The 25,425-nt window shown below is 38.8% G+C and overlaps 3 protein-coding genes across 5 annotated transcripts in view; all 3 read left to right on the forward strand.

The window, feature by feature from the left end:
- The first annotated feature begins 166 nt into the window (after nucleotides 1–166).
- LOC121656626 (major histocompatibility complex class I-related gene protein-like) lies at nucleotides 167–6,957 on the forward strand. Of its 2 annotated transcripts, none has more exons than XM_042011723.1 (7): nucleotides 167–318; nucleotides 2,471–2,741; nucleotides 4,226–4,500; nucleotides 4,573–4,875; nucleotides 5,308–5,412; nucleotides 5,504–5,543; nucleotides 5,643–6,957. In XM_042011723.1, the coding sequence occupies exons 1-7, from the start codon at nucleotides 270–272 to the stop codon at nucleotides 5,644–5,646; spliced, it is 1,047 nt and encodes a 348-aa protein (XP_041867657.1). In that variant the 5' UTR covers nucleotides 167–269; the 3' UTR covers nucleotides 5,647–6,957. The 2 variants fall into 2 exon arrangements, with proteins under 2 accessions (XP_041867657.1, XP_041867656.1); XM_042011722.1 differs by having other exon boundaries at nucleotides 2,471–2,737; nucleotides 4,222–4,500.
- Nucleotides 6,958–9,355: 2,398 nt separating this feature from the next.
- On the forward strand, nucleotides 9,356–16,846 carry LOC121656628 (major histocompatibility complex class I-related gene protein-like). Its single transcript, XM_042011729.1, has 8 exons — nucleotides 9,356–9,605; nucleotides 9,772–9,998; nucleotides 11,122–11,388; nucleotides 14,915–15,193; nucleotides 15,266–15,568; nucleotides 16,214–16,318; nucleotides 16,410–16,446; nucleotides 16,553–16,846. The coding sequence occupies exons 2-8, from the start codon at nucleotides 9,950–9,952 to the stop codon at nucleotides 16,554–16,556; spliced, it is 1,044 nt and encodes a 347-aa protein (XP_041867663.1). The 5' UTR covers nucleotides 9,356–9,605; nucleotides 9,772–9,949; the 3' UTR covers nucleotides 16,557–16,846.
- LOC121656627 (major histocompatibility complex class I-related gene protein-like) overlaps nucleotides 9,356–25,425 on the forward strand; it is a 28,795-nt gene continuing 12,725 nt past the window's right edge. The window contains exons 1-2 of one of the 2 annotated variants that reach the window (XM_042011728.1): nucleotides 9,864–9,907; nucleotides 17,175–17,177. The gene's annotated coding sequence lies outside the window, so the exon portion shown is untranslated. Of the gene's footprint in view, nucleotides 9,375–9,863; nucleotides 9,908–17,174; nucleotides 17,178–25,425 lie in introns of those variants that run through there. The other variant, XM_042011725.1, reaches the window with a different exon arrangement.

Raw genomic sequence — 25,425 nt, forward strand, 5'->3', positions numbered from 1 at the left:
ACCATAAGGCAGTGGTGTTGGTGTGGTGTTAAAGGAGTGTTGTGGTTTGTTCAGGCCCAAACTGCAGAAGATCCAGACGTCTCTCTTCTGTTCAGTCCTGTTGAATATTAATAACTTGCCAGGACCAATATGGCGGCACCGCGGACGTGTGGACGTACGAGGCGGGGCCAGTGCAGCGTCTACGTCTACGTCCTCAAATAAGTTCCAGTCAGCTGAATCTTATCAAAGTCAGTCGGCTCTGCTCCAGCTTATATTTCTACTTTAACAAAATGCAGATTTTATTTGTGATGCTTGTTTCCTGTCACGTTGTTTCTTCAGGTAAGAACACTAGATTAAATTCATTCTGTTTCTTTTTATGTGTTTTGTTTTTCATTCTCAGTGCAGCTCGATAGTTTCATTTTCACTAGTGAAAGTCAAAGTGTGTTATTGTACATACAGTTTTTCCATTTTAGATTGATTTTTTTTATTGAAGTTATCAGTCTTTTCTGTCTCCTACTGGCCAGTGCATCACGAAATAATACTTGTTTTCAGTAGCTGCTGGATATAATATTTCTCCCGCTATGACTATGCGGAACCTAGAGACTGAGTTACGTCATGATCATAAGTGAGATTGTTGCTAAGGGACGCGACGCGAACTTTAATGGCGGTGGTATTTTATAACTTTTTTTTGGCTGAATTTCCTTTTTTTCTGGAGAGGATTTTTTTTTTTTTTTTTTTTTAAAGATAGTTATGTTTTGTGTTCGTTTTAAAACTTGTAGAAATAAGTATGGAAAAAAAGCAACATAGATATATACCTCACAGACAACATGGTACTGAAAATATCAGGAGAAATATAGTAATATGAAATAAAGTGTTGTACAGCAAGTAAAAATCATAAATAAAAATCAATACAAATTATAATCCTAAACTACTTGAATATAATAAATAACATGTCTTTTAGTAGAATTTGTTGGTAATATTTGCTTAATCAGAATAGCAAATATGAGGCAGTGTATAGTCCCAGACACAATGAAAGTGAGTAAAAGTGATGAGTAATGAGGTTTAAGAGTATTTTGCAACGAAATACAGCAGTGATCATCGGCCACTAACAGAGTCACTCACTTTTACTTCTGCCTGATCTTATATCTTTCTTCAGCTCTGTTGATCAGGCGGTTTATAGATTAAACCTTTAATACATTGTGTTCATTACAGTGGAGGCTGTTAAATTCAGAAGGAGGATGGTATATTTGCAAAGAAGCCATTTTATTGGAAATTAGTAAGTCATTCAATACACTGCCACTAACTGAAGAATGAATAATATATATTAGAAAATGTAATATATATATAGACACTTACATTGTAATTTCCAAGTTTGTTTTAAGTGATAAACGACAAGAAAATGATACAGCTATATATTTTATAGAATATATATAATTTAAATATAAAACATGTTTTATACTTGTTTTTTAGATTAGATAAAATAGATTAAATAAAATAGATTAAACAAATAAAATAAAGAATAAAGAAAAAGCCTCAATGTACATGTTTATAGAAGTCAAATATTTATCTGCTTTTGAACATCAGAGGATTAATTAGATTAAAAGGTTCTTTGTTGACTGATTTTCATCATACAGGATGGACACAAATTTTATGTCTTGGCAAATAATTTTTAAATATGCAGGAAAAAATGTGGTTCCACAAACATCAGTTCTTGTTTCACATCATCTATAAACCCACTGAGTTGTTGTGGATGTCCAGTTACATCTTTGTCTTTGAGCAATCGGAACTTTCTTGGATATTGATCTCACTTTTTAAAATAACACAGTAAATATAAACAGAACTGCTTTGTATAGTTAAAATGGTTATAGGTAAAGCAGCAAATATTTCATACATTCATCTGAAGCAGGTGCACTGGTACTACATGAATTTTCTGATAATATAGTAATTTCCTACAAAACTTAAATGGTAACAAGGCAGTGTGCACCAAGTAAATGGTCCATTTAGCGTCTGGATGGGGAAACCTGATGGCAGAATGAACTGTCACCCATGAAAGGACATCGTGGAGACAGTAACTGAGGTCTTTTTTTGTTGTTGTAAACCAAGGATGTCCAGCTCTGGTTCTTGAGGGATGAAATCCTGCAAGTTTTTTATGTTTCCCCCAACACACCTGACTCTCATTAATGAGTCATTGTCCGTGACTTCATAGGCCGTTAGATCCATTTTTTTTTGAGTCAGATGTGTTGGAGCAGTGATACATTGAAAGCCTGTAGGACAACGACCCTTGAGGATCAACTGTAACAATTACCACTCATATAAAACGTGTAAAATTAGAATAAAAAGTAATGTAATCAGCTTTGTAACATAGTTTTGAATCTCAGTGCAATTTAACAGCACAGAAGTAGTTTAATTGGATTTGAATCAATCAACAAATCAGTGAATCAACCCTGAAATAAACCAAATATAAAAGCTGAAATCTTTCTTTCCCCTGCAGTGAAGTACTCCCTGAAATATTTTCTTACCGCCACTGCTGGAATCCCAGACTTTCCAGAGTTTGTGGGTGCTGCAACAGTAAATGAAGTTCAGGTGGGTTATTGTGACAGCAGCATCCAGACAGCTGAACCCAAACAGGACTGGATGCAGACACTGATTAAGGATGACCCCCAGCACCTGAAGTGGTATTCTGAAAAGTGTCTTGGAAATCAGCGAGTCTTCAGGGCCAACATTGATGGCTTGCGGCGTCGTTTAAACCAAACCAAAGGTAATGTGTCATATTACATGTTTAACTCAACCTGTTAAATGTTTGTTTTTTCTGTCTGAGCATTGAGTACAACATATGCAAGAAACATGTATTTGCAAAATTGTAGATTACAGTCATGTCAAAGGACATTTGAAGGTAAAATGATGATGTATTTGTAAAACTGTTCACACAGTCAGCTTCTCATCCTAAAGGTTTTTTTCAGTTCTTACAAACTGGGATGAGTTTGCACTCTTTGCACCTGTCGGTGAAGGATCCTACAAAATAAGGAAAAAGCTTCAAAGAACATTCAGACAACTTCAATGATTTGAGGATAAATTGAGCTTTTGAGGTTTTTCTGCCACTTCAAATGGTAACAAACCCTCATATCAAGTAAACTGAAAGCTAAAGTCTCTGGTTCTAAGCAGCTAGCATTAGCACCCAAGCTGAAAAACATGCTTCTTGATTTAATCTCTAATTCATCTCTGTAATGGGACAATTTGATTCTATTTATATTCCCACATTGTTATTATTATTTTTGCTTTTATAATGCATTTGTTTCTATACAGAAGGTAAATAAAACTTAATAGGGCTTCCAGTATTGGAACCAGCTAATTTTTGCGACATGATGTATTTATCTTTATCATCATAAATATTTTTTAACAGTTTCTTTAATCACCCTAAACTGACTAAAGTCTGCTGTGGAGATGTCATGATGTTGAAGCAATTTCCTGACTCCTAAGTAAAAAAAAATGTGATTTTTTTTCCTTTTGAAAACCTTAAAAATCAACTGGTCCAGAATTTGACCTACTTTTTTAACTTAGCTTTTAACAAAATTTTATTTGATCTTAATTTATTTCACATCATTTTATTTCACGTTATTTTATTTTCATTTTACTCAGCTTTACTACTTCTTATTTATTTATTCATTCATTCTTAGCTGTTCTTATTGTTTCTTAAGGTTGTTTAATTTTAATTTTAACTCCAGTGTTTTCCTCGTGGGGATCCTCCACGCCAGGGGTTTTGCCTGCTCCGTCTGGGGTCTGCTGCCACTGTGATCGCACCTATTCGGGGTGGCTGGGGCCCTGCACTGCAGCCTTTTGGCTGTGGTGTGGGCCCCAGTCTGTCCTGATGGTTGCAGCTGTTGGACATGGATGGACTGGCCCCTGATGTGGATGGATCCCTATGACACTGACACAGAATCAGGCTGGATGTTTATCACTTTTAATATTTTATAATAATATTCAGTTCGAGACAGAAATAAGAGAATCATGTTTGTATAGAATGGGGAAGTGGGGCTGCTTGGTGTGTGTGTGTGTGTGTGTGCAGCTGGGTGAAATATTTTGGTGACTGTTTCTGTTATTATGTATTTCCACTTTGTTTTGTTTTTAATATGCATAAATGTTTTTAATCATGTAAAGCACTTTGTGTTGCCTGTGGCATGAAAGGTGTTTAATAAATAAAGTTTGATTTGATTTGAATTTGCTTCAATCATCTCTGTCTCCCAGGTCCGCAAGTCTTACAGAGGATGAATGGCTGCTCGTGGGATGATGAGACTGGAGAAATCAAAGGGTTTAATCAGTACGGCTACAACGGTGAAGACTTCATAGCTTTGGACCTGCAGACACTGACGTGGGTTGCTCCTGTAACACAGGCTGTCATCACTAAACTGAAATGGGACACTGAGAAGGCCAGATTAGACTACAATAAAGATTATTACATCCACATGTGTCCTGAGTGGCTAAAGAAGTATGTGCGCTATGGGAAGAGCTTTCTGCAGAGAACAGGTAAATTAACTGACACTTGTTTAGTTTTGCTTATGACCATGACAAGTGGTCATCATCATTTTGTTTTTGCAGAGCGTCCCTCAGTGTCTATCCTCCAGAAGAGTCCCTCTCCTTTAGTCACCTGCCACGCCACAGGTTTCTACCCGGACACAGCTGACTTGTACTGGAGAAAAGATGGATATGAGTTTCATGAGGGTGTGGACAAAGGAGAAATCCTCCCCAACCCTGATGGGACCTTCCAGATGAGTGCGGAGCTTAATATTTCATTAATTTCACCTGAAGAGTGGAGGAAGTATGACTGTACGTTTCAGCTGTCTGGTGTAGAAGAAGATGTAATCACCAAACTGAAAGAAACGGTGATCAGGACAAACTATGGTAAGACAGGATAAGAAGTGGTGGTGGTTTGTGTTGTTGGTTTGTCTTGTTTTTGGTTTATGTTCTTGGTTGTCATCACATTCTGAGGTTTTGTGTTCATGGTCATGTTTAGTTCTGTGTTGTTCTTGGTTTCTGCTCATTAGTTCACCTGGTCTGATTGTTCATCCACCTCACCTGTGTCTAGTTAGTTCCTCTGTGTATTTATACTCCTTGGTTTCAGTTGTCCTTTCTTACATCATCCGTCCTGTTTCCATGTGGATTTTCCCTGTTATAAGGGTTCAGAGTTTCAAAATGCAAAATAGTTCCATCCTGGAAATTTTGGGGGAAAAAATTCAATATCTGCCAAAAGAACAGAAAAAATTTACATCTCAACCAAAAACAATATTCAAACCTTAAAATTTCACATTTTATTGCCTTGTTTTACCTTCTCAGTTCCACCTTCAACGTTTCCAGTCGGTCCTGTTGTTGGAGCTGTGGTGGTATTACTTGTTCTCTTCCTGGTAGTTGCTGTTATTCTCTTTTTAAAGAAAAAAAATGGTGAGGAACAACAAATTTCTTTCTGACACAGAAGCTGAAGTACATGCTGACAGTTATTATGTAAAGTTACATGAATATTTTATTTTTACAGTATCGATCATCTGTGATTCAGGGTTCCGGCTTGTAAGACAGTGAGTTTTCCTACTTTATATTCATCAGATTATTTGTGTAATAACTGACTGATATTGTCTTCACTATAACAGGAATGATATGACCATTTGTCTTGACAGGTGAAGATTAGAAGAAGATGCTGAATTCTCCTGAGTGGAGAGTCAGGAAATCCACGTTGTTCCAAACACATTTATCTCTGACAGAGTTCATGTTGGTAAATGGGATGTAGACACTCCACAGTTGGCTCAAGGCAAACAGTGCACATGCATATAACATGAAAATATCCTGTATTGGGGATATATCACCTCCTGCAAACAGACTGGCCGTCAGTGTCAGTCAAAGGGACTCTGACCTGTCGGCATGGTGATGATGAAGACCTCGGAGTGCTCAGCCGCAGAGCTGCAGCTTGGTAGACAAATACAGGCTTGTGTTAGAGTTCTTTATGCTTACAGGGCTGGATTTCTGTTTCTGCTAAATAGTGTATCTACTTATACTGTATCTTTAAGTAAAGAAAGTGTACATGTTCATTCTTTTTTCTCCTTCGTTTAATAAAATCAACAAAACTGCTCACACCAGAAGGATGTAGCTCACTGACAGACAAACTAACAGCAGATTGAATTTTTGGAATTAATCACAATTTACAAAATTCTGCCATTTCACTCTTTCCAATGTAGCTTCATTTTTCACTGCTGCACACACGAAAGCAAGTAAAGCTACAAACAGTTTGAACATTACAGTGTTTGAACACGCTGTATAAGTACAAAGAAATACGTCACAATGCTTACATTTAATGACCTATCCTTTTAAAAAAACAAACAACTTGACTTTTTGTGCAGTTTTAACAATATTTTATCCCAGTTACACATTTACACACTTTTTTTTAAATTTAGTTGCATTTTGTTAATATTTCTACTATATATATTTAATATAGAAAATGTAATATGTTTATATTTTATAAATATATGTATATTATATATTAAATAAATCTGATATACAGTTTTAATGAACTCTGCCAATGTGTCCCTTTATCTGAGATTCTGTTTATAACTAATACATTATTTATGGTGAGAATCTCACTTTTGAAAGCCTAAAACCAGCATGGTTTCAGCACAGGGTGGAGCAGGGGGTCCAGGGCATTTTAGTATATGCACGAAGGGGGTCCCCGAGGAAAAAAAGTTGGGAACCACTGTGCTACAGCGCCTTCAGCTGGTAGTTGGTGTACCGAGAAAACCCAGAGCATCACGCTGGACTGTCTGATACCACAAGCTGGGCTATGGAAGGGACTGCCTTCTCTGGACCTTGGACAGTATTAAATCTGACTTTTTAGTTTAGGTTTTTGACTATTTATGTTTTAAGGTGTCCACTCTTTATCACATTTTAAGTCTTATTTTTTTTAAAAAAATACAAAAATAAAGATATTACTTTTAACATTCATCTGTGCTTCTGATTGTGTCGGTGTGGTGGGAATCTATCTTAAAGTAACATCTTAAATATTGTTACAAATACACAAAGTATGATGTATTTCAGAATCTGAATCAGTATACTTCATTAATCCAGGAGGAAATTGTATGCACACAGTCACTCTATACCAAATAAAGAAAGGTTAAGATAAAGATAAAAATCACAATAAGAAAAATTAGTAAGAAAAATCACAATTAGTTACAATAATCTATATAAACTATATAAACAGATACAGGATAAAATCCTATCAGTGAGTAATATGTACAGTATTATCAATATGATAAACAGCAAAAATGTAAATGTAGTGCAAAGTGTAAATGTATAAATGTATGTATAGCAGTAGATGTTGTTGCTATAAGGAGAGGTTTTACAGTTTGATGGCCACTGAACGTACTCCTGTGGGTGGTCAGCAGGTTGTAAAGCGGGTTGGAGGTATTGTTCCGTATTTTCTTAATTATGGACAACATTCTCCTCTCCATCACCACTGTCAGAGAGCCCAGCTCTATCACCACCACGTTACTGGCTTTGTAGATCAGTTTGTTCAGTTTGTTTGTGTCTGCAACCCTCAGCCTGCTGCCCCAGCAGGCAACAGCATAGACCAGGGCTACTCAATTCGGTCCTACGAGGGCCGCAATCCAGCAGGTTTTCCATGTATTCCTGTACCAACACACCTGAGTCAAATTAATGAGTTATTGTGTAGAACCTGATTGGCTGTTAGAGCCACCTAATTTGACTCAGGTGTGTTGGTGCAGGGACACATGGAAAACCTGCTGGATTGCAGCCCTCGTAGGACCGAATTTAGTAGCCCTGGCATAGAGGATAGCACTGGCCACAACTAGGGATGGTGAAAGCGAGGCCTCATGAATCATCGAGCCAACTTTGAACCAAATGCTTGAAAATGGCTTAGTGTTCTGAATCATTTGACCAAACCAAAGAGCTCCATCTGCTGGCTGTAGGAGTCTGATGTATCAGAAGGACGGCATTGACACCTCACATCTGTCATCGCTATCTCAACTTTGAATACGTGTTCAATAAACGATATGTAATCTACCATCCAAGTGAATATTTATTTTCTGTTGTTCACATAAATAACAAGGAGGGGTATTAGGTAACATTTGTTTAGGTAACAGAATTGTGGTGTAACTTAAGTAAACCAATCTGTAATGATAGTAGTTACTCAGTGAGAAGGCATGAGGGAAGAAGTGTTTGTGCAACGGGGATAGTGACTGTGTTAGTTATTTTATACAGTTGTAATAAAATTGTTTACTGTTTTATGTGTCTTATTATTTATAATACATATTGCAAATGCGTGTTTTGTCTACCTCATGAGTTGTTTTCGTTTGCATAGCTGATCGTTGTTAAATGTGAAACAACAGTTTATAGCTCACTGCACATTTATGTACATAGATTATTTACTCAGTTTTTTTTATCGTCTATCTAGTTTTTTTTTTTTCAAATTGTTTATTTTTATTTTATAATGTTTTATGGCATTCAGGTTGGACGGTAAAGTAAGATTTTCATTGTTCAGAGAAACTTGTTTCCTTACTGTGCAAATGACAAAGACACTTTGAATCTTGAAATGTATGATGAGAAAAAAAAAAACTGGCAACATTGTGATGTGTCATAAATTTTTATTTAAAAAACGTATTTTCTGTCAGGCTTCAGTCTGCTCCTATTCTGGCACACTAACTCTCCAGCTTTGGAGAGGTTGCACCTGAAAGAAACACAAGAACAAAATTGTAATTAACCAAGTTTAAAATTATTAAATTCTCTGCTGATGGTGATCAGAAACCAGCTTAAGGTCCTGCAGGTGGTGGTTTTTCCTCTGCAGCTGTAGACTGAGACGTTTCCTCTGATGCTTCTGGTTGAAGTTTATGATTAACTTTAAAGTCTGCTCTTTGTAAGGCTATTTAAAAAACATCTATATAAAGAAAGGGGAATTAAGCTTACCTATGATGGTGAAGGCACCGCCTGCTCCGTCCTTCTCTCATACTCCGAGCTCCTTCAGCAGTTACTCTGGCAACTGCGTCTCGCGCAGACGTTTGTTTCCCCAAATCTCTAAAAGCTAAATGTGATCCAATATAAGCTCATGCTGATGTGATGCTTTTCCTAAATTTGTTTTCAAAATGCAATGTCGCACAATCGCTACAGAATCTCCTCTCAAAAACCCGCGATCTCCTCAGCGTTTGGAATCTAAGAGATTGACAAGCCCGGTCCCTTCAAAGATCCCGCTTGCTGCTCGATACGCGCTGATGACGTAACGAGGCCTCGTTTGGTCTATCACGTGACTTTTGGCATGCTGAATCATTGCTCAGAGACAATGCTCACAACACTTCCGTGTCACATGCTCGACACGTGATCGAGCAGACTGCTCGAGCATAACATCCCTAGCCACAACAGACTCCTAAAACATTCTAAGCAGTGTTTGGCAGATGTTAAACGACCTTAGCCGCCTCAAAAAATAGTCATCAGAAAACTGAAGGTGACAGGTCTCTGTGCAGTAGCTGACAACACACAGTGCTGCAGGCGCACACACACGTGGTCTTCTGGTCAGGTAGTCCACAATCCAGGACACAAGAGAATCATCCACCTGCATCGCTGTCAGTTTCTCAACCAGGAAGGTCGGTCTGATGGTATTGAATATACTGGAAAAGTACAGTTTTTTTAAATTAACTCCCTTGAAAAAATGTTAATCTTTTTCCCGATTCGATCGATTGCAACAACCGTACACAGCACAGAATTTAGGCATTTTGACGCCGAATTAACTGAGGAAACTGTTCTGTCAAGCTTTTTTTACTTCCAGGCCCCCACCTGCATTTCGTGACGTCGACGCTACGTCAGATGAAACCCAGGAATGTGACGGCGCCGTGGACGGACGAGGTGGGGCCAGTTCAGCGTCTACGCCCTGAAATTGTTTACCAAAGTCAGTCGGCTCTGCTCCAACTAATATTTCTACTTTAACAAAATGAGGATTTTATCTGTGATCTTCATTTTCTGCCAAGTTGTTTCTTCAGGTAAGAACACCAGATTAAACTCCTTCTGTTTTTTTTGTCTTTTGTTTTTCACTGTCAGTGCAGCTCGATAATTTCATTTTCACTAAAAGTCAAAGTGTGTTATTGGACAGAGCTTTTTCCCCTTTTAGACCGACTTTTCTATTTCAGTCATTAATCTTTTCTATCTATTTCAGTGCATCACAAAATATTTGTTTTCAGTAGCTGCTGACTATAATATTTCTGTAACTATAATCTTCTTAGTTACATCATGATCATATCAGATTGTTGCTAAACAAACGTCGCATTGGAAAATGCAAACTTTAATGGCGGTGGTATTTTACAACTTTTCTGTTGGTGAATTTCCTTTGTTTTTGTTTTGGATATGATTATATGTACTATCTACCATTGTGTACATTTCTGTCATAAAAGACAAGACACTGTTCACGAGGAAAAAATAAATAAATAAATAAATGGTGATATGGCAGTGTGCACCAAGTAAATGGTCCATTTGGCATCTGGATGGGGAAATATGAAGGCTGAATGAACTGTCACCCATGACAGGACATTATGGTGACAGTAATTGAAGTCTTTTTTGTCGTTGTAAACCAGGGATGTCCAGCTTGAGGGCTGTAATCGTGCAGGTTTTTTTTTTATGTTTGCCTGCTCCAACACACCTGACTTAAATTAATGAATCATTATCTGTGATTTCATAGGCTGTTAGATCCATTCAATTTGAGTCTGATGTGTTGGAGCAGTGATACATTAAAAGCTTAAGGACAGTGACCCTTGAGGACCAACTTTGGACGCCCCTGTAACAATTAACACTGCATTCAATATTGATACCACTTCATCCATTAAGGGTCGTGGGAAAGCTGGAGCCAATCCCAGCATAGGATGAGAGGCAGGGTACACCTTGGACAGGTCACCAGTCCATCACAGGACCAATACCTAACACTCATATATAACATATAAAATTAGACTAAAAAGCAATGGATACAGCTTTGTAATATATAGTTTTAATTCCCAGTACAATTTAATAGCACAATTTAAAGTTGTTTTATTTGATTTGAATCAATCAACAAATCAATTAATCAACCCTGAAATACACTAAATATAAAAGCTGAAATCCTTCTTTTCCCTGCAGTGAAATACTCCCTGACATTTTACTTTACTGGCACTTCTGGAATCCCAGAGTTTCCAGAGTTTGTGGCTGCTGCAACAATAAATGAAGTTCAGGTGGGTTACTTTGACAGCAACATCCAGACAGCTGAACCCAAACAGGACTGGATGCGGAAACTGTTTAAGGATGACCCCCAACAACTGAAGTGGTATTCTGAAAGGTGTCTTGAAAGTTTGCATTTCTTCAGGGCCAATATCGATGACTTGCGGCGTCGTTTAAACCAAACCAAAGGTAATGTGTCATATTACATGTTTAACTTAACCTGTTAAATTTTTTTCCCTTTGAGCATTGAGCACAAACAGATATAACAGATGCAAGAAACATGTATTTGCAAAATTGTAGATTACAGTCATGTCAAAGGACATTTGAAGGTAAAATGATGATTCATTTGTAAAACTGTTCACACAGTCAGCTTCTCATCCTAAAGCCTTTTTCAGTTCTTACAAACTGGAAAAAATTTCAGACTTGAAAGCTTTTGTTGGAGCAGCCATTTACAGGGGACAATGAGCCAGAAAAACCTTAGAAAACATGTTAAGCTGTCCATGAGGACTTGGACATAAATGTATTTGAGAAATAGATTTTGCGTTCACACAGGTCTGCTCTGTCTTTAAAGGATGTCACCATAATACTGCAGAATCTTGGATATTGTTGAGTAGTTTCCTGAGATATTGCTGGAATATTCTTTGACACTGTTAACGATATTGTCTGGTTGCTCACATTCACTCCCATCTTCATATTTATTTATATAAATCCCTGTTATTACAGCTGTATTAACTTATCATAAAATATAATCATTTAAAACTGGCAGCCACAAGAAATTATGGAACTGAATTATCTCCTTTTATTTAATTAATCATGGTTTACTGTCTACTATTTTAAACAAGATATTAAAGGAAACATTGAAGGTCCTTTCCTAGGTTATCACCTAATTTAACTGGCTTTTATTGTGGCTGCTACTTAGAAACTTCCAGGTCATCTTATTTAGTAAGGATCCTTCTTTATCAAAATTCTTAGCGTCGTCGTATAGAGGGGAAAGGGGGAAAGGTGAAGACAATTCTAAGGGCCTTCTGCCCATTAGGGCCCACACACATCCCAGGATCTATGACTAAATTATTATGCATAGTTATAACTAATATATATTAATACTAATGTATCTGAGTTAAAACAACGCCACAAAGTTGTGCAATATTTCAGCATTTCAATAGCCTCCTCCTCAGCCTCCTCATGGGAATTTGTGCGAGCGAGCAAACTCCCATATTTAAAAAAAGACTTGAGAGGAAGGACAGGAGTAGGAGCAGCAGAGCCGGGGCCCAGAATATTAGACACTTCTTCATCAAGAATGGTGAGAGTAAAACTATAGAGGGCTGAAACGATTTCTTGCTCATTTATTCATAGTCTGTAACCGCTAACCTTAGCTGGGTCGATGAGGATGGATCTACAGTGGACTGTGTTTCACACTCTGTATCTCGGTCAGAGCGACTGGAACAAGAACATAGATGATTTAATGGCGCAGGTCTGGTGAGAACTGAAAACTGGAGGAAGAGATGCCGAATCTAAATGTCTGCTGTTAAACTGAACTAACCTGCCACAACAGCACGAAGTCAGTGCACCAGTAGCATAAGCATTCACTCAGTTAGGTGGCTGCATTGAATTGTATTATGACGCATTCAAGTTCAGTAGGTATAAGCATTAGGCGAAGGTCCACTACGTTATGTGTTCACATCAAGTCTTATAAAAAATTTTTATTGGTGGGGCACTTGAATAGCTTAAATGAAAAAACAAATAATAATAAAGAAATTCAATGTTTAAATATTTTTGGTTGTTCTCACAGCAATTTAAAATAAAAGACATCAACTACGTTTCGCCGTCCAAGGGTGACTTCATTCAATTATGTTTTCCTTCCTACAAGAGGGAAACTAAACTGCTGTTGACATGGGTCTTATGCAGGGGGTAATTCCACAGAGCTTGGCCTCCACATACATGGCAAAGTGAAAGTGTTTGCTAGAGCCATGGTAACTGAGAAGCCCATTTAGATTTTGTGTAGTCCAAGACTAGGTTAGTTCTTCCTCAGTTTCCATGAAACACAACATTTAATGTTCATGTTTGGGCGGCAGTGGCTCAGGCGGTAGAGCAGGTCGTCCAATGATCAGAAGGTTGGCGGTTCAGTTCCCACTCCCGCAGTCATCTGTCGTTGTGTACTTGGGCAAGACACTTAACCCTCCTTGCCTCCAGTGTTGGCATCGCTGGTGTATGAATGTGTGGATGAATGTTCGGTGATGGTCTGAGAGGCGCAGACTGGCAGCCATGTTTCCGTCAGTTTGCCCCAGGGCAGCTGTGGCTACGCACGTAGCTTACCATCACCAGGTATGAGTGAGGAGTGGATGAATAATGGATTCACAATGTAAAGCGCTTTGGGTGCCTTAAAAAGTGCTATATAAATCTAATCCATTATTATTATTATGTTCAAAAAAGCAATATATAATGGAACAATAAGCCTTTATGCTCTGCTGCTCCAGAATCAGAGGTGGCTGCTTCATTTGAGTCCGACCCAGCAGCAAACCCTCACCCCCTGCAGTCCAATGAGGCCTCTGAGGGGGAGTGAGTGAGACAGACACTGGCTGGCTGTTTTAGTTTATTAGTGAACTGCTGTACATTGGTAATTACTAAGACATTAATCAACCCATTAGCTATTTCAGTTATATAATCAATAGCAAAATATAGGCTAAATTTATTTATAACCCAACTTAAGTCGCTGTCCTTGTTGTTGACAGAGCCAGGCCCATGTCCCCAAAGCAAGGCTCCTTCTGATAGTAAAGGGAATTGTTTATGGGACAAAAAACACATTAGTGCTTGATTGTTCACAATAAAATACCCACTATATATTTGTTGAGTGTTTTGTTGAAAATGTATTTGCAATCAGACGTGTAATAACGTGGTTTAAGTAGATATGGGTACCATAGCATGAAAATCAGAGAAATGAGACAACTAATAATAGATCATTTACACAATAATAAGAAGAAAACAAATTGGATTACATCAGGCACCGTCAAGAACACTGAAAAACATCATAATACACAGATGTAAAAAAGTGGCAACAATCCTGGGGTAGAGGGGCCCATGGCCATATTCTTTCTGGGGGCCCAGAATTCCTAACAACTTCCCTGTCTGTCAGAGAAGCATCCCACAAAATAAAGAAAAGGCTACAAAGAGCATTCAGACAACTTTAATGATTTGAGGATAAATTGGGTTTTTGAGGTTTTTCTGCCACTTCAAATGATAACAAACCATCATATGAAGTAAACTGAAAACTAAAGTCTCTGGTAGTGATGTTACGTCTGATACAAAAGCCTCAAAGCCTGCATCGAGTAAAGAGGGCATGTCCAAATAAGCCTGATGCGAAGTCTGTATTATTTTCCTGAACATCACGTGACCAAAGACAAATGCGGCCCTGTTTTCCCTGATTCACACGAGTGTCTCGTGTGATTCGGCTGCTGAAAAAGCCGCAGAAAATGCAAGAAATGCTCTGCGTAAGTCCAGGTAACAGTGCGGTGATACAACACATGCAGCACAGACGAAAGCAAAATACATTAGCAGTTTGGGAATGATTGTATATGATATATTCCAATAAGATAACTAGTGACTCCAAAGTTAAAAAAAGTGATATTTTCCTTTTGAAAAGCCTAAAAATTAACTGGTATCCATGACACTGTTTCTGAAATTTGGCAGGTTTGCTTCAATCCTTCTCTCTGTCTCCCAGGTCCGCATGTCTTACAGAGGATAAATGGCTGCTCGTGGGATGATGAGACTGGAGAAATCAAAGGGTTTAATAAGTACGGCTACAACGGTGAAGACTTCATATCTTTGGACCTGCAGACACTGACATGGACTGCTCATGTAACACAGGCTGTCATCACTAAACAGAAATGGGACACTAACGAGGCCAGATTGAAAGACAATGAAAGTTTTTACATCCACATGTGTCCTGAGTGGCTAAAGAAGTATATAAACTATGGGAAGAGCTTTCTGCAGAGAACAGGTAAATTAACTGACACTTGTTTAGTTTTGTTTATGACCATGACAACTGGTCATCATCATTTTGTTTTTGCAGAGCGTCCCTCGGTGTCTTTCCTCCAGAAGAGTCCCTCTTCTTTAGTCACCTGCTACGCCACAGGTTTCTACCCGGACACAGCTGACTTGTACTGGAGAAAAGATGGATATGAGTTTCATGAGGGTGTGGACAAAGGAGCAATCCTCCCCAACCCTGATGGGACCTTCCAGATGAGTACTGAGCTTAATATTTCATTAATTTCACCTGAAGAGTGGAGGAAGTATGATTGTACGTTTCAGCTGTCTGGTGTAGAAGATGATGTCATCACCAAACTAGAAGAAAAGGTGATCAGGACAAACTACGGTAAGACAGGATAAGAAGTGATGGTGGTTTCTGTTGTTGGTTTGTCTTGTTTTTGGTTTATGTTCTTGGTTGGCATCACATTCTGAGGTTTTGTGTTCATGGTCATGTTTAGTTCTGTGTTGTTCTTGGTTTCTGCTCATTAGTTCACCTGGTCTGATTGTTCATTCACCTCACCTGTGTCTAGTTAGTTCCTCTGTGTATTTATACTCCTTGGTTTCAGTTGTCCTTTCTTACATCATCCGTCCTGTTTCCATGTGGATTTTTTCTGTTGTGAGGTTCTTGTTTTTCTGTTCATGGGTTAAGGTGATCAGGACAAACTGCGGTAGGACAGGATCAGAAATTATACCTATATCTATGTCCTATTCATTCAACCACAGTCAGTATTTCTAGGCTTGAGCTCCTCACTTTTCCCACCATGGAGGTCTTTAGATGCGTACAGCCAAAGTCAGACCAAAGTAGACATTAAGTAAACAGCATAAAGCCACTGACATAAAGAAAAAAATTAAAGAAAAAAAATTGTTCAGTATCTGCCAACAAAGACAATAAGAAAATATCTACATCTCACCCAAAAACAATATTAAAACTTTAAATTTCACGTTGTATTGCTGTTTGTGACTGAACCCTTTTCTTCTTGGACCTTCTCAGTTCCACCTTCAACGTTTCCAGTCGGTCCTCTTGTTGGAGCTGTGGTGGTATTACTTGTTCTCCTCCTGGTAGTTGCTGTTATTCTCATTTTAAAGGAAAGAAATGGTGAGGAACAACAAATTTCTTTCTGACACAGTAACTGAAGTACATGCTAACAGTTATTATGTAAAGTTACATGAATATTTTATTTTTACAGTATCAATCTGTGATTCAGGGTTCCGGCTTGTAAGACAGTGAGTTTTCCTACTTTATATTTATCAGATTACTCTGTATTTCTGTAATAACTGACTGATATTGTCTTCACCATAACAGGAATGATATGACCATTTGTCTTGACAGGTGAAGATTAGAAGAAGATGCTGAATTCTCCTGAGTGGAGAGTCAGGAAATCCACGTTGTTCCAAACACATTTATCTCTGACAGAGTTCATGTTGGTAAATGGGATGTAGACACTCCACAGTTGAGTCAAGGCAAACAGTGCACATGCATATAAAAGGAAAATATCCTGTATTAGGGATATAACACCTCCTGCAAAAAGACTGGCCGTCAGTGTCAGTCAAAGGGACTCTGACCTGTCGGCATGGTGATGATGAAGACCTCGGAGTGCTCAGCCGCAGAGCTGCAGCTTGGTAGGCAAATACAGGCTTGTGTTAGAGTTCTTTATGCTCACAGGGCTGGATTTCTGTTTTTGCTAAATAGTATATCTACTTATACTGTATCTTGTACATGTTCATCCTTTTCTCCTTTGTTTAATAAAATGAACAACACTGCTCACACCAGAAGGATGTAGCTCACTGACTGACAAACTAACAGCAGATTGAATTTTTGGAATAAATCACAATTTACAAAATTCTACTATTTCACTCTTTCCAATGTAGCTTTATTTTTCACTGCTGCGCACATGAAAGCAAGTAAAGCTACAAACAGTTTGAACATTACTGTGGGAGCCATAAATATTAAGAATGTTAAATGTTGTATTTTCTGTTTATTGGATTGTTTTGCATTAGTTTATTACAGTGATTATGGTTTGGGTTGGTCACATGGTTATGGGCGGTGGTTCTCTAGTTTAATTAAGACACCTCTGATGTGTGTGTGTTTGGTCCGGTAGAGAGAGGGTGTGGGGGTCGCAGTATTCTTTGTTGACCGCCACCTTAGTTAATCGCTGTGATTTATTTCTTTGTTTTGGATTAAGTTAGTATACGTTGTATTAAGTTAAATTTATTCTTTTTCAATAAAGTTATAAAACGTATAATTTTGGATCTCAGCGGATTTTTAATGTGCGCGTCGGACAAAGAGGAAAGGCCCAACTTCAGCCTCTCGGTGACTTTTTTTGGTGGTTTTTGAAGTCATCACAATTACAGTTGTAGGAGCCATTTTAAGCACTTGTATTTGTTCGGGCACTAGGTGGCAGCATTGGGTAATCTATGGCACTGCTTATTTAAGTGGCAACCTTTCTGCAGGTGACAGGTGTTGCTGGTGGGAAGGTGAACACAGTTTTTGACCGTTCACTGTTCATTGATTGTTCACTCAATTCTTACATCTAATGTTGGACAGAAAATGAAAGACGTTGCTGTATGGATAAGCCACAATCGTGCATTGGGAAAGAGCGGTGAGCCCCGCAATTTGTGGACTTATTGAGCACTCTTAGTAATAAAAGAACAAAACAAACAAAAGATGGCTTGGACTTGGATTTTGTGCACGAGTATGACAGCGACGACGACGCGTCAGGAAAGTTCCGATTAGCAATACCTCAGGCGCTTTAAGCAATAGGCTTAGCACCTTTACAACAGTGTTTGAACACGCTGTATAAGTACGAATCCATTTGGCATTTTACCATTTAACAGATTATTTTTTTGGTGTTTTTCAAGGGCCACATACAACCCAACTTGATCTCAAGTGGGCTGGGCTAATATAACATAATTAGTCCAAAGAAATACATGTCACGATGCTTACATTTAATGATCTGTCCTTTTAAAAAAACAAACAACTTGACTTTTTGTGCAGTTTTAACAATATTTCATCCCAGTTACACATTTCACGCATTTTTTTATTTAGTTACATTTAGTTAATATTTCTACTATATATATATTTCATATAGAAAACGTAATATATTTTATAAATATATGTATATATTAAATAAATCTGATATACAGTTTTAATGGACTCTGCCAATGTGTCCCTTTGTCTGAGATTCTGTTTATAGCTAATACATTATTTATGGTGAGAATCTCACTTTTGAAAGCCTAAAACCAGCATGGTTTCAGCACAATAACTCATTAATTTGACTCAGGTGTGTTGGTACAGGAATACATGGAAAACCTGCTGGATTGCGGCCCTCGTAGGACCAAATTGAGTAGCCCTGGCATAGAGGATAGCACTGGCCACAACAGACTCCTAAAACATTCTAAGCAGTGTTTGGCAGATGTTAAATGACCTTAGCCGCCTCAAAAAATAGTCATCAGAAAACTGAAGGTGGCAGGTCTCTGTGCAGTAGCTGACAACACACAATGCTGCAGGCGCACACACACTGTGGTCTTCTGGTCAGGTAGTCCACAATCCAGGACACAAGAGAATCATCCACCTGCATGCTGTCAGTTTCTCACCCAGGAGGGTCGGCCTGATGATATTGAATATACTGGAAAAGTAAAAAAAAAAAAAAAACATGATCCTCTCAGCAACATCTAGTCAGCAGTACAAAACATAAAAATAAAAATAACTAAAGCTATGAACAGTAGGGGGCAGCATATTACCACAAAGCAGTCGTGTTGGCGTCCACTGCCTATTAAAAGAAACAAGAAAATTTACATTTCTAGAGGACATATGATAGGATTATTATTTATTTATTTTTTAATCTTTCAAATGAAAAAAATTAAATGAATTAAATGAAAAACACCACATTTATGTGTATGACTAACAAGTGCCCAAAGTTAAAACAAACAAACCAAAGTAGTTGTTCATTCTTACTATTAAAAATATTTCCTGGTGATCATGTTAAAGGAGTGTTGTGGTTTGTTCAGCCCCAATCAGCAGAAGATCCAGGCGTCTCTTTTCTGTTCAATCCGGTTGAATATTAATAACTTGCCAGAACCAATATGGCGGCACCGTGGACGTACGAGGCGGGGCCAGTGCAGCGTCTACGTCTTCAAATAAGTTCCAATCAGCTGAATCTTATCAAAGTCAGTCGGCTCTGCTCCAACTCGTATTTCTACATTAACAAAATGAAGATTTTATTTGTGATGCTTATTTCCTGAGCAACCAAGCTCTGAAGAGCACATTTAAGTTTCAATTAAGTTATGGTTAAAAAAAAAAAATTGTTTTTTTTTTTGTGGAAACGTTACAAAACCAAATACATTAAAACATATTTGTTGAATAGTGACATTAAATTCCTGTAATATTTTATATTCATGGATTGTTAAGGGGTTAATTAAGTGTTTATACTGACTGGAAAAAAACAGAGCTTCATACCTTTTTTTTTTTTTTACTGTTGGTGTTGCCGGTCGGTGTTAACATTCACTGGAGTGTCCTATGATATGCAAACACCCTTTGACCCTTTCGGGCTAAGCCTGACCGGGCCTCATGGGCAAAGGCCCGGCCACCAAGTGCTCACCTCATTGCCCCACCTCTAGGCCTGGCTCCAGAGGGGGACCCGGTGACCCACGGCGAAGGAAACCAGTGTCCATTGTTTGTGTCATCATATGGGTTCTTCGAGCCGCGCTTCGTCTGGTCCCTCCCCTAGACACCTGTTTGCCATGGGTGACCCTACCAGGGGCATAAGGCCCCCGACAACATAGCTACTAGGATCATTAGGACTCACAAACTCCTCCACCACGGTAAGGTGGCGGCTCACAGAGGTGTTTTTTTTTTTTTTTTTTATTTGTATTATTATTAATTTATTTTTGTTTAACTTCAACCGTTGTGTGTAATTAAATTAGATGTGTTTGTTAAATATGATGTTGTTTGTTGAGATCCTCTGTGTGTTTGCTGGGAGTCATTTTGGTGTCTCTGTATGTGTTTATATTGGTAGGGATCAGGAATTTTTTTATAATTCCTCTCTTGAGTTTTTGATTGTATCTTTTAAAGTCCTCATTTTGTTGCTGCAGCAGATTGATCTTGATTTTCATGGCATCACATGTGGATTCAAAGAACTTTAGCTCTTCCAAATCCTCTTGGAGTATCTGATTTTGTTCTCCGAGCTCCTCAGTTTGTTTTTGCTGAAGTTCCTTCTTATTTTCATGGATGTGGAGTTAAATAACTGCAATCCTTTTAAATCAAGCCTTCTTCATCAATTCTAGAGTCAAATATCAGTAATCCTAATTCCTTTGGGTTCTTTAAATTCATCATTTTGTTTCTGCAGCAGATTAATTTTGATTTTAAGTGGAACACGTGTGGATTCAAAGAACTTCAGTTCATGCAAGTTTTCTCTGAGTTTTTGAGTTTGTTCTTTAAAATTGTCATTTTGTTGCTGCAGTAGATCGATCTGGCTTTTCCTCACATCACATGTGGATTTAAAGAACTTTAGTTAGGGTTTAGGGTTAGGGATTGGAGTTTTTTCTTGATAACCCCCCTGAATTAGCTCAATAACCGAAACTCTTTGAATAGGGAGCCAAAGGCAATGCACAGTCCACCGCCTGTCACTCTGGGTCTCGATCCCCTATGGAGTCCATCCAATAGAGGAGAAGAAAGGAAAGTATTGGAGCCAGTGAAGGGAGTAAAAAGCTACTGGATTTTGGCTTTCTCTGTTTTGGAGAGTCTTTGCAGTTGCAGACATTTAGGTCTTTTGCACTATAATTAAAGCTGAAATTGGGTACATACCCTGTTTGATAGGTGAAAATTTAGGACACATCATCAGTAGTGGACCCTGGGATCACGGGCCATTATCACTAGACACCTTCACCCAAGGAAGGCCCTGCCAAGGTTGATCAAGCCCCGGAGTGTGTCCCATGACCAAGGAGTTCCTAAAATGCTGTGGGATACAGGATACTGAAAAAGGCATGAAAAGACATGAATAGCGAAGATTCAACAATCCAAAAGAGAATTATTCAGACAGGCAGGGTCATTCACAAGAAGGCAGAAATCAGACTACTTATCAAAGACAGGCAGGGCTCAGTGGTCAGTCCAAACATGGGTCAAAATCCAGAAAAGGCAGAAGTCAGGGAAAAAAATCCAACAGGGAATCAGACACAGGGAAATCCAGGAGACGTAGCAGGGTTGGTAACAGGAATCTAGAAACAAGAGACAATTGCTGGATATCAACAGGGTAAGCTATGTTGACCATCTGGCAGGGAAGCAGAGACTGGAGTGTGTTCAAGTAGGACGGGGAACAGGTGGGGTAATCAGGGCGGGTGGAACAGATGAGCTTGATGAGGAAGTGCAGGTTCCTGCAGACAGTGATCCCTGCAGAGCAGCAATCATGACAGAAGGTGATGAGAATTCCATTAAGGAATGGCAGTGGTTTGGTGAAGTTAAAGATTGCCTTATCTGCTCCATTCAGTCAATTACTGTATGTTGCTTGGTGCCAGTCTCTCTGTGTTGTATCCCATGGGTCGTTCAAGATCTGTGGAGAAGGTAAGGGGATTTCCATTAAGAAGTGGCAATGGTTTGGTTTCAAGATCCATTTCAAGATCCAAATAGAAGGTGGTGAGATTTCCACTGAAAAGTGGCAAAGATATGGTGTGTTGGGTCCGAGATGATAGTAAGGTTGTGACTGGACAATTTTCAGTGGTTGCTTCAAGAAGTGGATAAGGAGCATGTGAATGAATTATGTTGGAAACTGGAGTTTCAGAAGATATTCAGTTTTTGGAGCTTGTTAGAGATGAGTCCCACTCTCCCATTGGTGTATGGCATAAAAGTCATGTAGGGCAAAGATAGAGGGGTAACAAAGTGGAAGATGAATAATCAAGGATCAGTGATGGGAAATGTGACTACATCTCAACCAACACCGTGCCGGACTGCCTTGGCTCCTCCCTCCCCTCTACAAGAATAAGGAAGGAGGGCAGAAGGAGATCAGAGAGAAAGTAAGAGATGGACTCCCTTTGAGTTGAAGAGACCTGGTTATCCGAAGGCTCAGGCTGGTTAGGGATTGGCGTTTTTTCTCAATGACTCCCCCTGAATCAGCTCAATAACGGAAACAGTTTGGATAGGGAGCCAAAGGCAATGCATGGGCCACCGCCTGTATATTTAGCAAGGGCTTGCTGGTCAGTGTGCATTCCCTGGGTTCTGGGTGGCCCTGGTGGACCTTTAGCTGTCATGGCAGAGTAGGCAGAACGTTAGATGCTGACATTGTGAGTACCTTGTCACTTCCATCTGTTAGGTGTTGGCAATTTTATGCTCTCTTTGGACTTTTTTGCAGCTGGGTGGACAACTGATCAGGAGTCATGTGGCAGCAGAGTAAGGGGAAGATCGTTGGCAGTAGTGCTTAATTCCTCCTCCTGTGGAAACCTATATACGGGTAAGCATCTGGTTCCATTAAGGGTGATCCTTGATTATTGATATCAGTAACCTGCATTCGTGGATGTGTGTTCCCATGAGCCGACGAACGAGTTCGCATTGAAGAGCATCACATTCCGGCAGAGGACACTGCTGTTTTGTTCCGGGCTTCTTTTTGTTTGATTTTCCAGTTCAACAGTTGGCCCCGATTGCTTCCTGGGGTAATGGGTGTGGCACTATAGAGGATTACTTGGCATTGCCGCCCGTGTTTTTTCTTATTTATTCAGAGGGCACTATGCTTATAGTTTTTGTTGTTTTTGCATGTGTTAATCTCCTCATTGTGTTTAATGTTGCAACTCCCAGCCGGACCACCCACTTGCTGCTTGGGTACACAGTAAAAGGAGACTTAACCTTAAGAATTGTTTTTTGTGATAATTTACTGATTATGTGTATAAAAATAATTGTTAAATTGTGAATTTGTCTGCCCTGGTGCATTGTTCGAGCCTGTTATGGTTTAAAGCAAACATGACTACAGGAAGTGATGAAGGACTGAGAAAAGTAGAAGAAGATTTTAAATTTTTTTTTTTTTACTGGAGTGTCCAGTTGGCATTGTCTTCCATTTTTCTCTGCTGGGTTTAAATATAAAACCACCACAGCTTTGCCACCTTGCCACACAAGGAATCTTTTCAAGTAATTATCTGAAATTAGTTAAAAAAAACTCTGTATTAAAAAAAAACTTTTCAGTACTATGTTTCTTAGTGGTAACTTGCTTTTTCATCATTGGAGTACCCTCCAGCTTTGTAAGAGCAGGCCTCTGTGCTTTCAGGTGATACAACCCTGCTGCCAAAACTGGTCATCTTTCTGAAGAAGGTGCATGAATTTATACAGCTGCAACATCTAGTCAGCAGTAAAAACATTAAAATAAAAATAACTACTAAAATAAAATAGCTATGAACATAGGGGGAAGCATATTACAATAAAGCAGTGGTGCTGGTGTCCACTGCTTATGAAAAAGGAGTGAAAATGAAGAGAAGTGCCTCGTGCACCAGGGAAAAGTGTAAATGGCTAATGCCATCACGTATCAAAAAGGTATAGATATATTGTTTATAATATGGTTTTATTTGTTTTGTTCATATTATTAGGGTGAGTTTGTCATGTTTTTCATAATTTCAGATACCAACTGCACCTGTTTCCAAGATTGATTTTGCATCAGCAAAATAACAGAAGAAAAAAAAATGATGCTGGTATTGCAGAGAGTACAGGTAAGCATCTTTGTAAATCAGTTGTCTTCCTTTGTTTCTGTTAACTTAAGTTTGTTCAACAATTAGATACATTTTTGCAGTGTTTTATTTATTTATTTTTTGGCCACCTCTACAGGCAAGACACCTGAGAGTCACATGACACATCTCCACAACTGTACAAACGTAAGAAAAGATTCTGAAATGTACGTCCAGTTTTTTGAGGCCTTACAAATAAACTTGCCAAGAAGTGCTGCCTTGATGTCCAGGGCACCATATTACAAAGAGTTTATCCCCAAGTCTGTCTCCTTGTTACCAAAATCACTTCTTGAATACCGAACACCAGAGACTGTGCAGCTATCTCCAGAACAACTACAGGCAGCATGCAGGGATTTCTGTTTGAGGAACTCAGTGAGTCACAGGTACAGGCAGTAGAGGAGGAAACCAGAGCCCAGAGTTCATCCACTATCTGGTACAGCCAAAGAGCAGGAAGGATTACAGCCTCTAAACTAAAACAAGTTTTACAGAGCAGTCAAAAAAGACCATCCAAGGCTTTGCTCAAGTCCATATGCTACCCAGAAATAAAAAAAAAACTATCTTCAGCAGCAATAAGGTATTTATTATAGAAAGGTAGGGGAGGAGTAATATTTGCACTCACTGGTACTTTAGTGGAGTTTTCTTTCAGGCAGGGGTATACTTCAACTCAAAAAGTATGTTGTGCACCAGAAAAATCATCATTTTATACACAGCTTACTCTTCTACATTTCAGATATGCTGTAAATTCGTAGCAACAGCTCCGATGCTCGACGACGAGGGGTTTTCCTGTCTGGATAGTGGCCTTTGGTTAAACTCAAGGTGGCCATACATGGGAGCCTCACCGGATGGACTTGTTTCATGTGACTGTCATGGAGCCGGGGTGTGTAAAATCAAGGTAAAAACTATTTCTAAAGACATTGTGACCACTACAGCAGACTTTTAGCACCTCACAGTATAAATGTAACAATTATCATTTTGTCTTCAAATCTTTATAGAATATATTGTTTGTGTTCCTCACAACATGTAGCTGGAGTTTTGGAGATGCTCTTACTTTTTGTGGGACAGTTTTGGACCAGGTCTTAAAGGTGTAACGTTTCAGTTACACCCTTAAGACCTGGTCCAGATGAAAACTTTCTTACTGTGGAGCACACCTAGTTGACTGAAACATAAACATGCTCTCACTTTCCATCTTTCTATCTTTTACAAATTTATTTTTCCATCTCTAATTTTCATCGTCTCATCCTTCAGTGTCCACAGAGCAAACGGCATGAAGTCAGTCTGAGGATGTGTGCTGGACAGCCTGGCTTTTGTCTCATTTAGGATGGAGACACTGTGCAGCTGGATAGGAACCATCCTTACTTTTATCAGGTCCAGGCTCAGCTTCACATTGTGGATGTGCAATATTGTGGTTTTGTTGTCTGGAATGAAAATGATATTTATGTTGAAAGAAATCTGCCAGATGATCAGCTCTGGGACACTGCAATTCCCAAAGTTCAGCAGTACTTCACATGT

Source organism: Melanotaenia boesemani, chromosome 17, assembly GCF_017639745.1.
Source record: "Melanotaenia boesemani isolate fMelBoe1 chromosome 17, fMelBoe1.pri, whole genome shotgun sequence".
NCBI classification, from domain to species: Eukaryota; Metazoa; Chordata; class Actinopteri; order Atheriniformes; family Melanotaeniidae; genus Melanotaenia; species Melanotaenia boesemani.

Excerpts from the sequence above, each read along its gene's own strand:
- LOC121656626 (XM_042011723.1), top strand. The coding sequence starts at position 270 with ATGCAGATTTTATTTGTGATGCTTGTTTCCTGTCACGTTGTTTCTTCA. Across the intron at positions 2,742-4,225 it reads TTAAACCAAACCAAAGGTAA|GCAAGTCTTACAGAGGATGA; the intron begins TGTGTCATATTA and ends TCTCCCAGGTCC. Across the intron at positions 4,876-5,307 it reads GGTGATCAGGACAAACTATG|TTCCACCTTCAACGTTTCCA; the intron begins GTAAGACAGGAT and ends TTACCTTCTCAG.
- LOC121656628 (XM_042011729.1), top strand. The coding sequence starts at position 9,950 with ATGAGGATTTTATCTGTGATCTTCATTTTCTGCCAAGTTGTTTCTTCA. Across the intron at positions 11,389-14,914 it reads TCGTTTAAACCAAACCAAAG|GTCCGCATGTCTTACAGAGG; the intron begins GTAATGTGTCAT and ends TCTGTCTCCCAG. Across the intron at positions 15,569-16,213 it reads GGTGATCAGGACAAACTACG|TTCCACCTTCAACGTTTCCA; the intron begins GTAAGACAGGAT and ends GGACCTTCTCAG.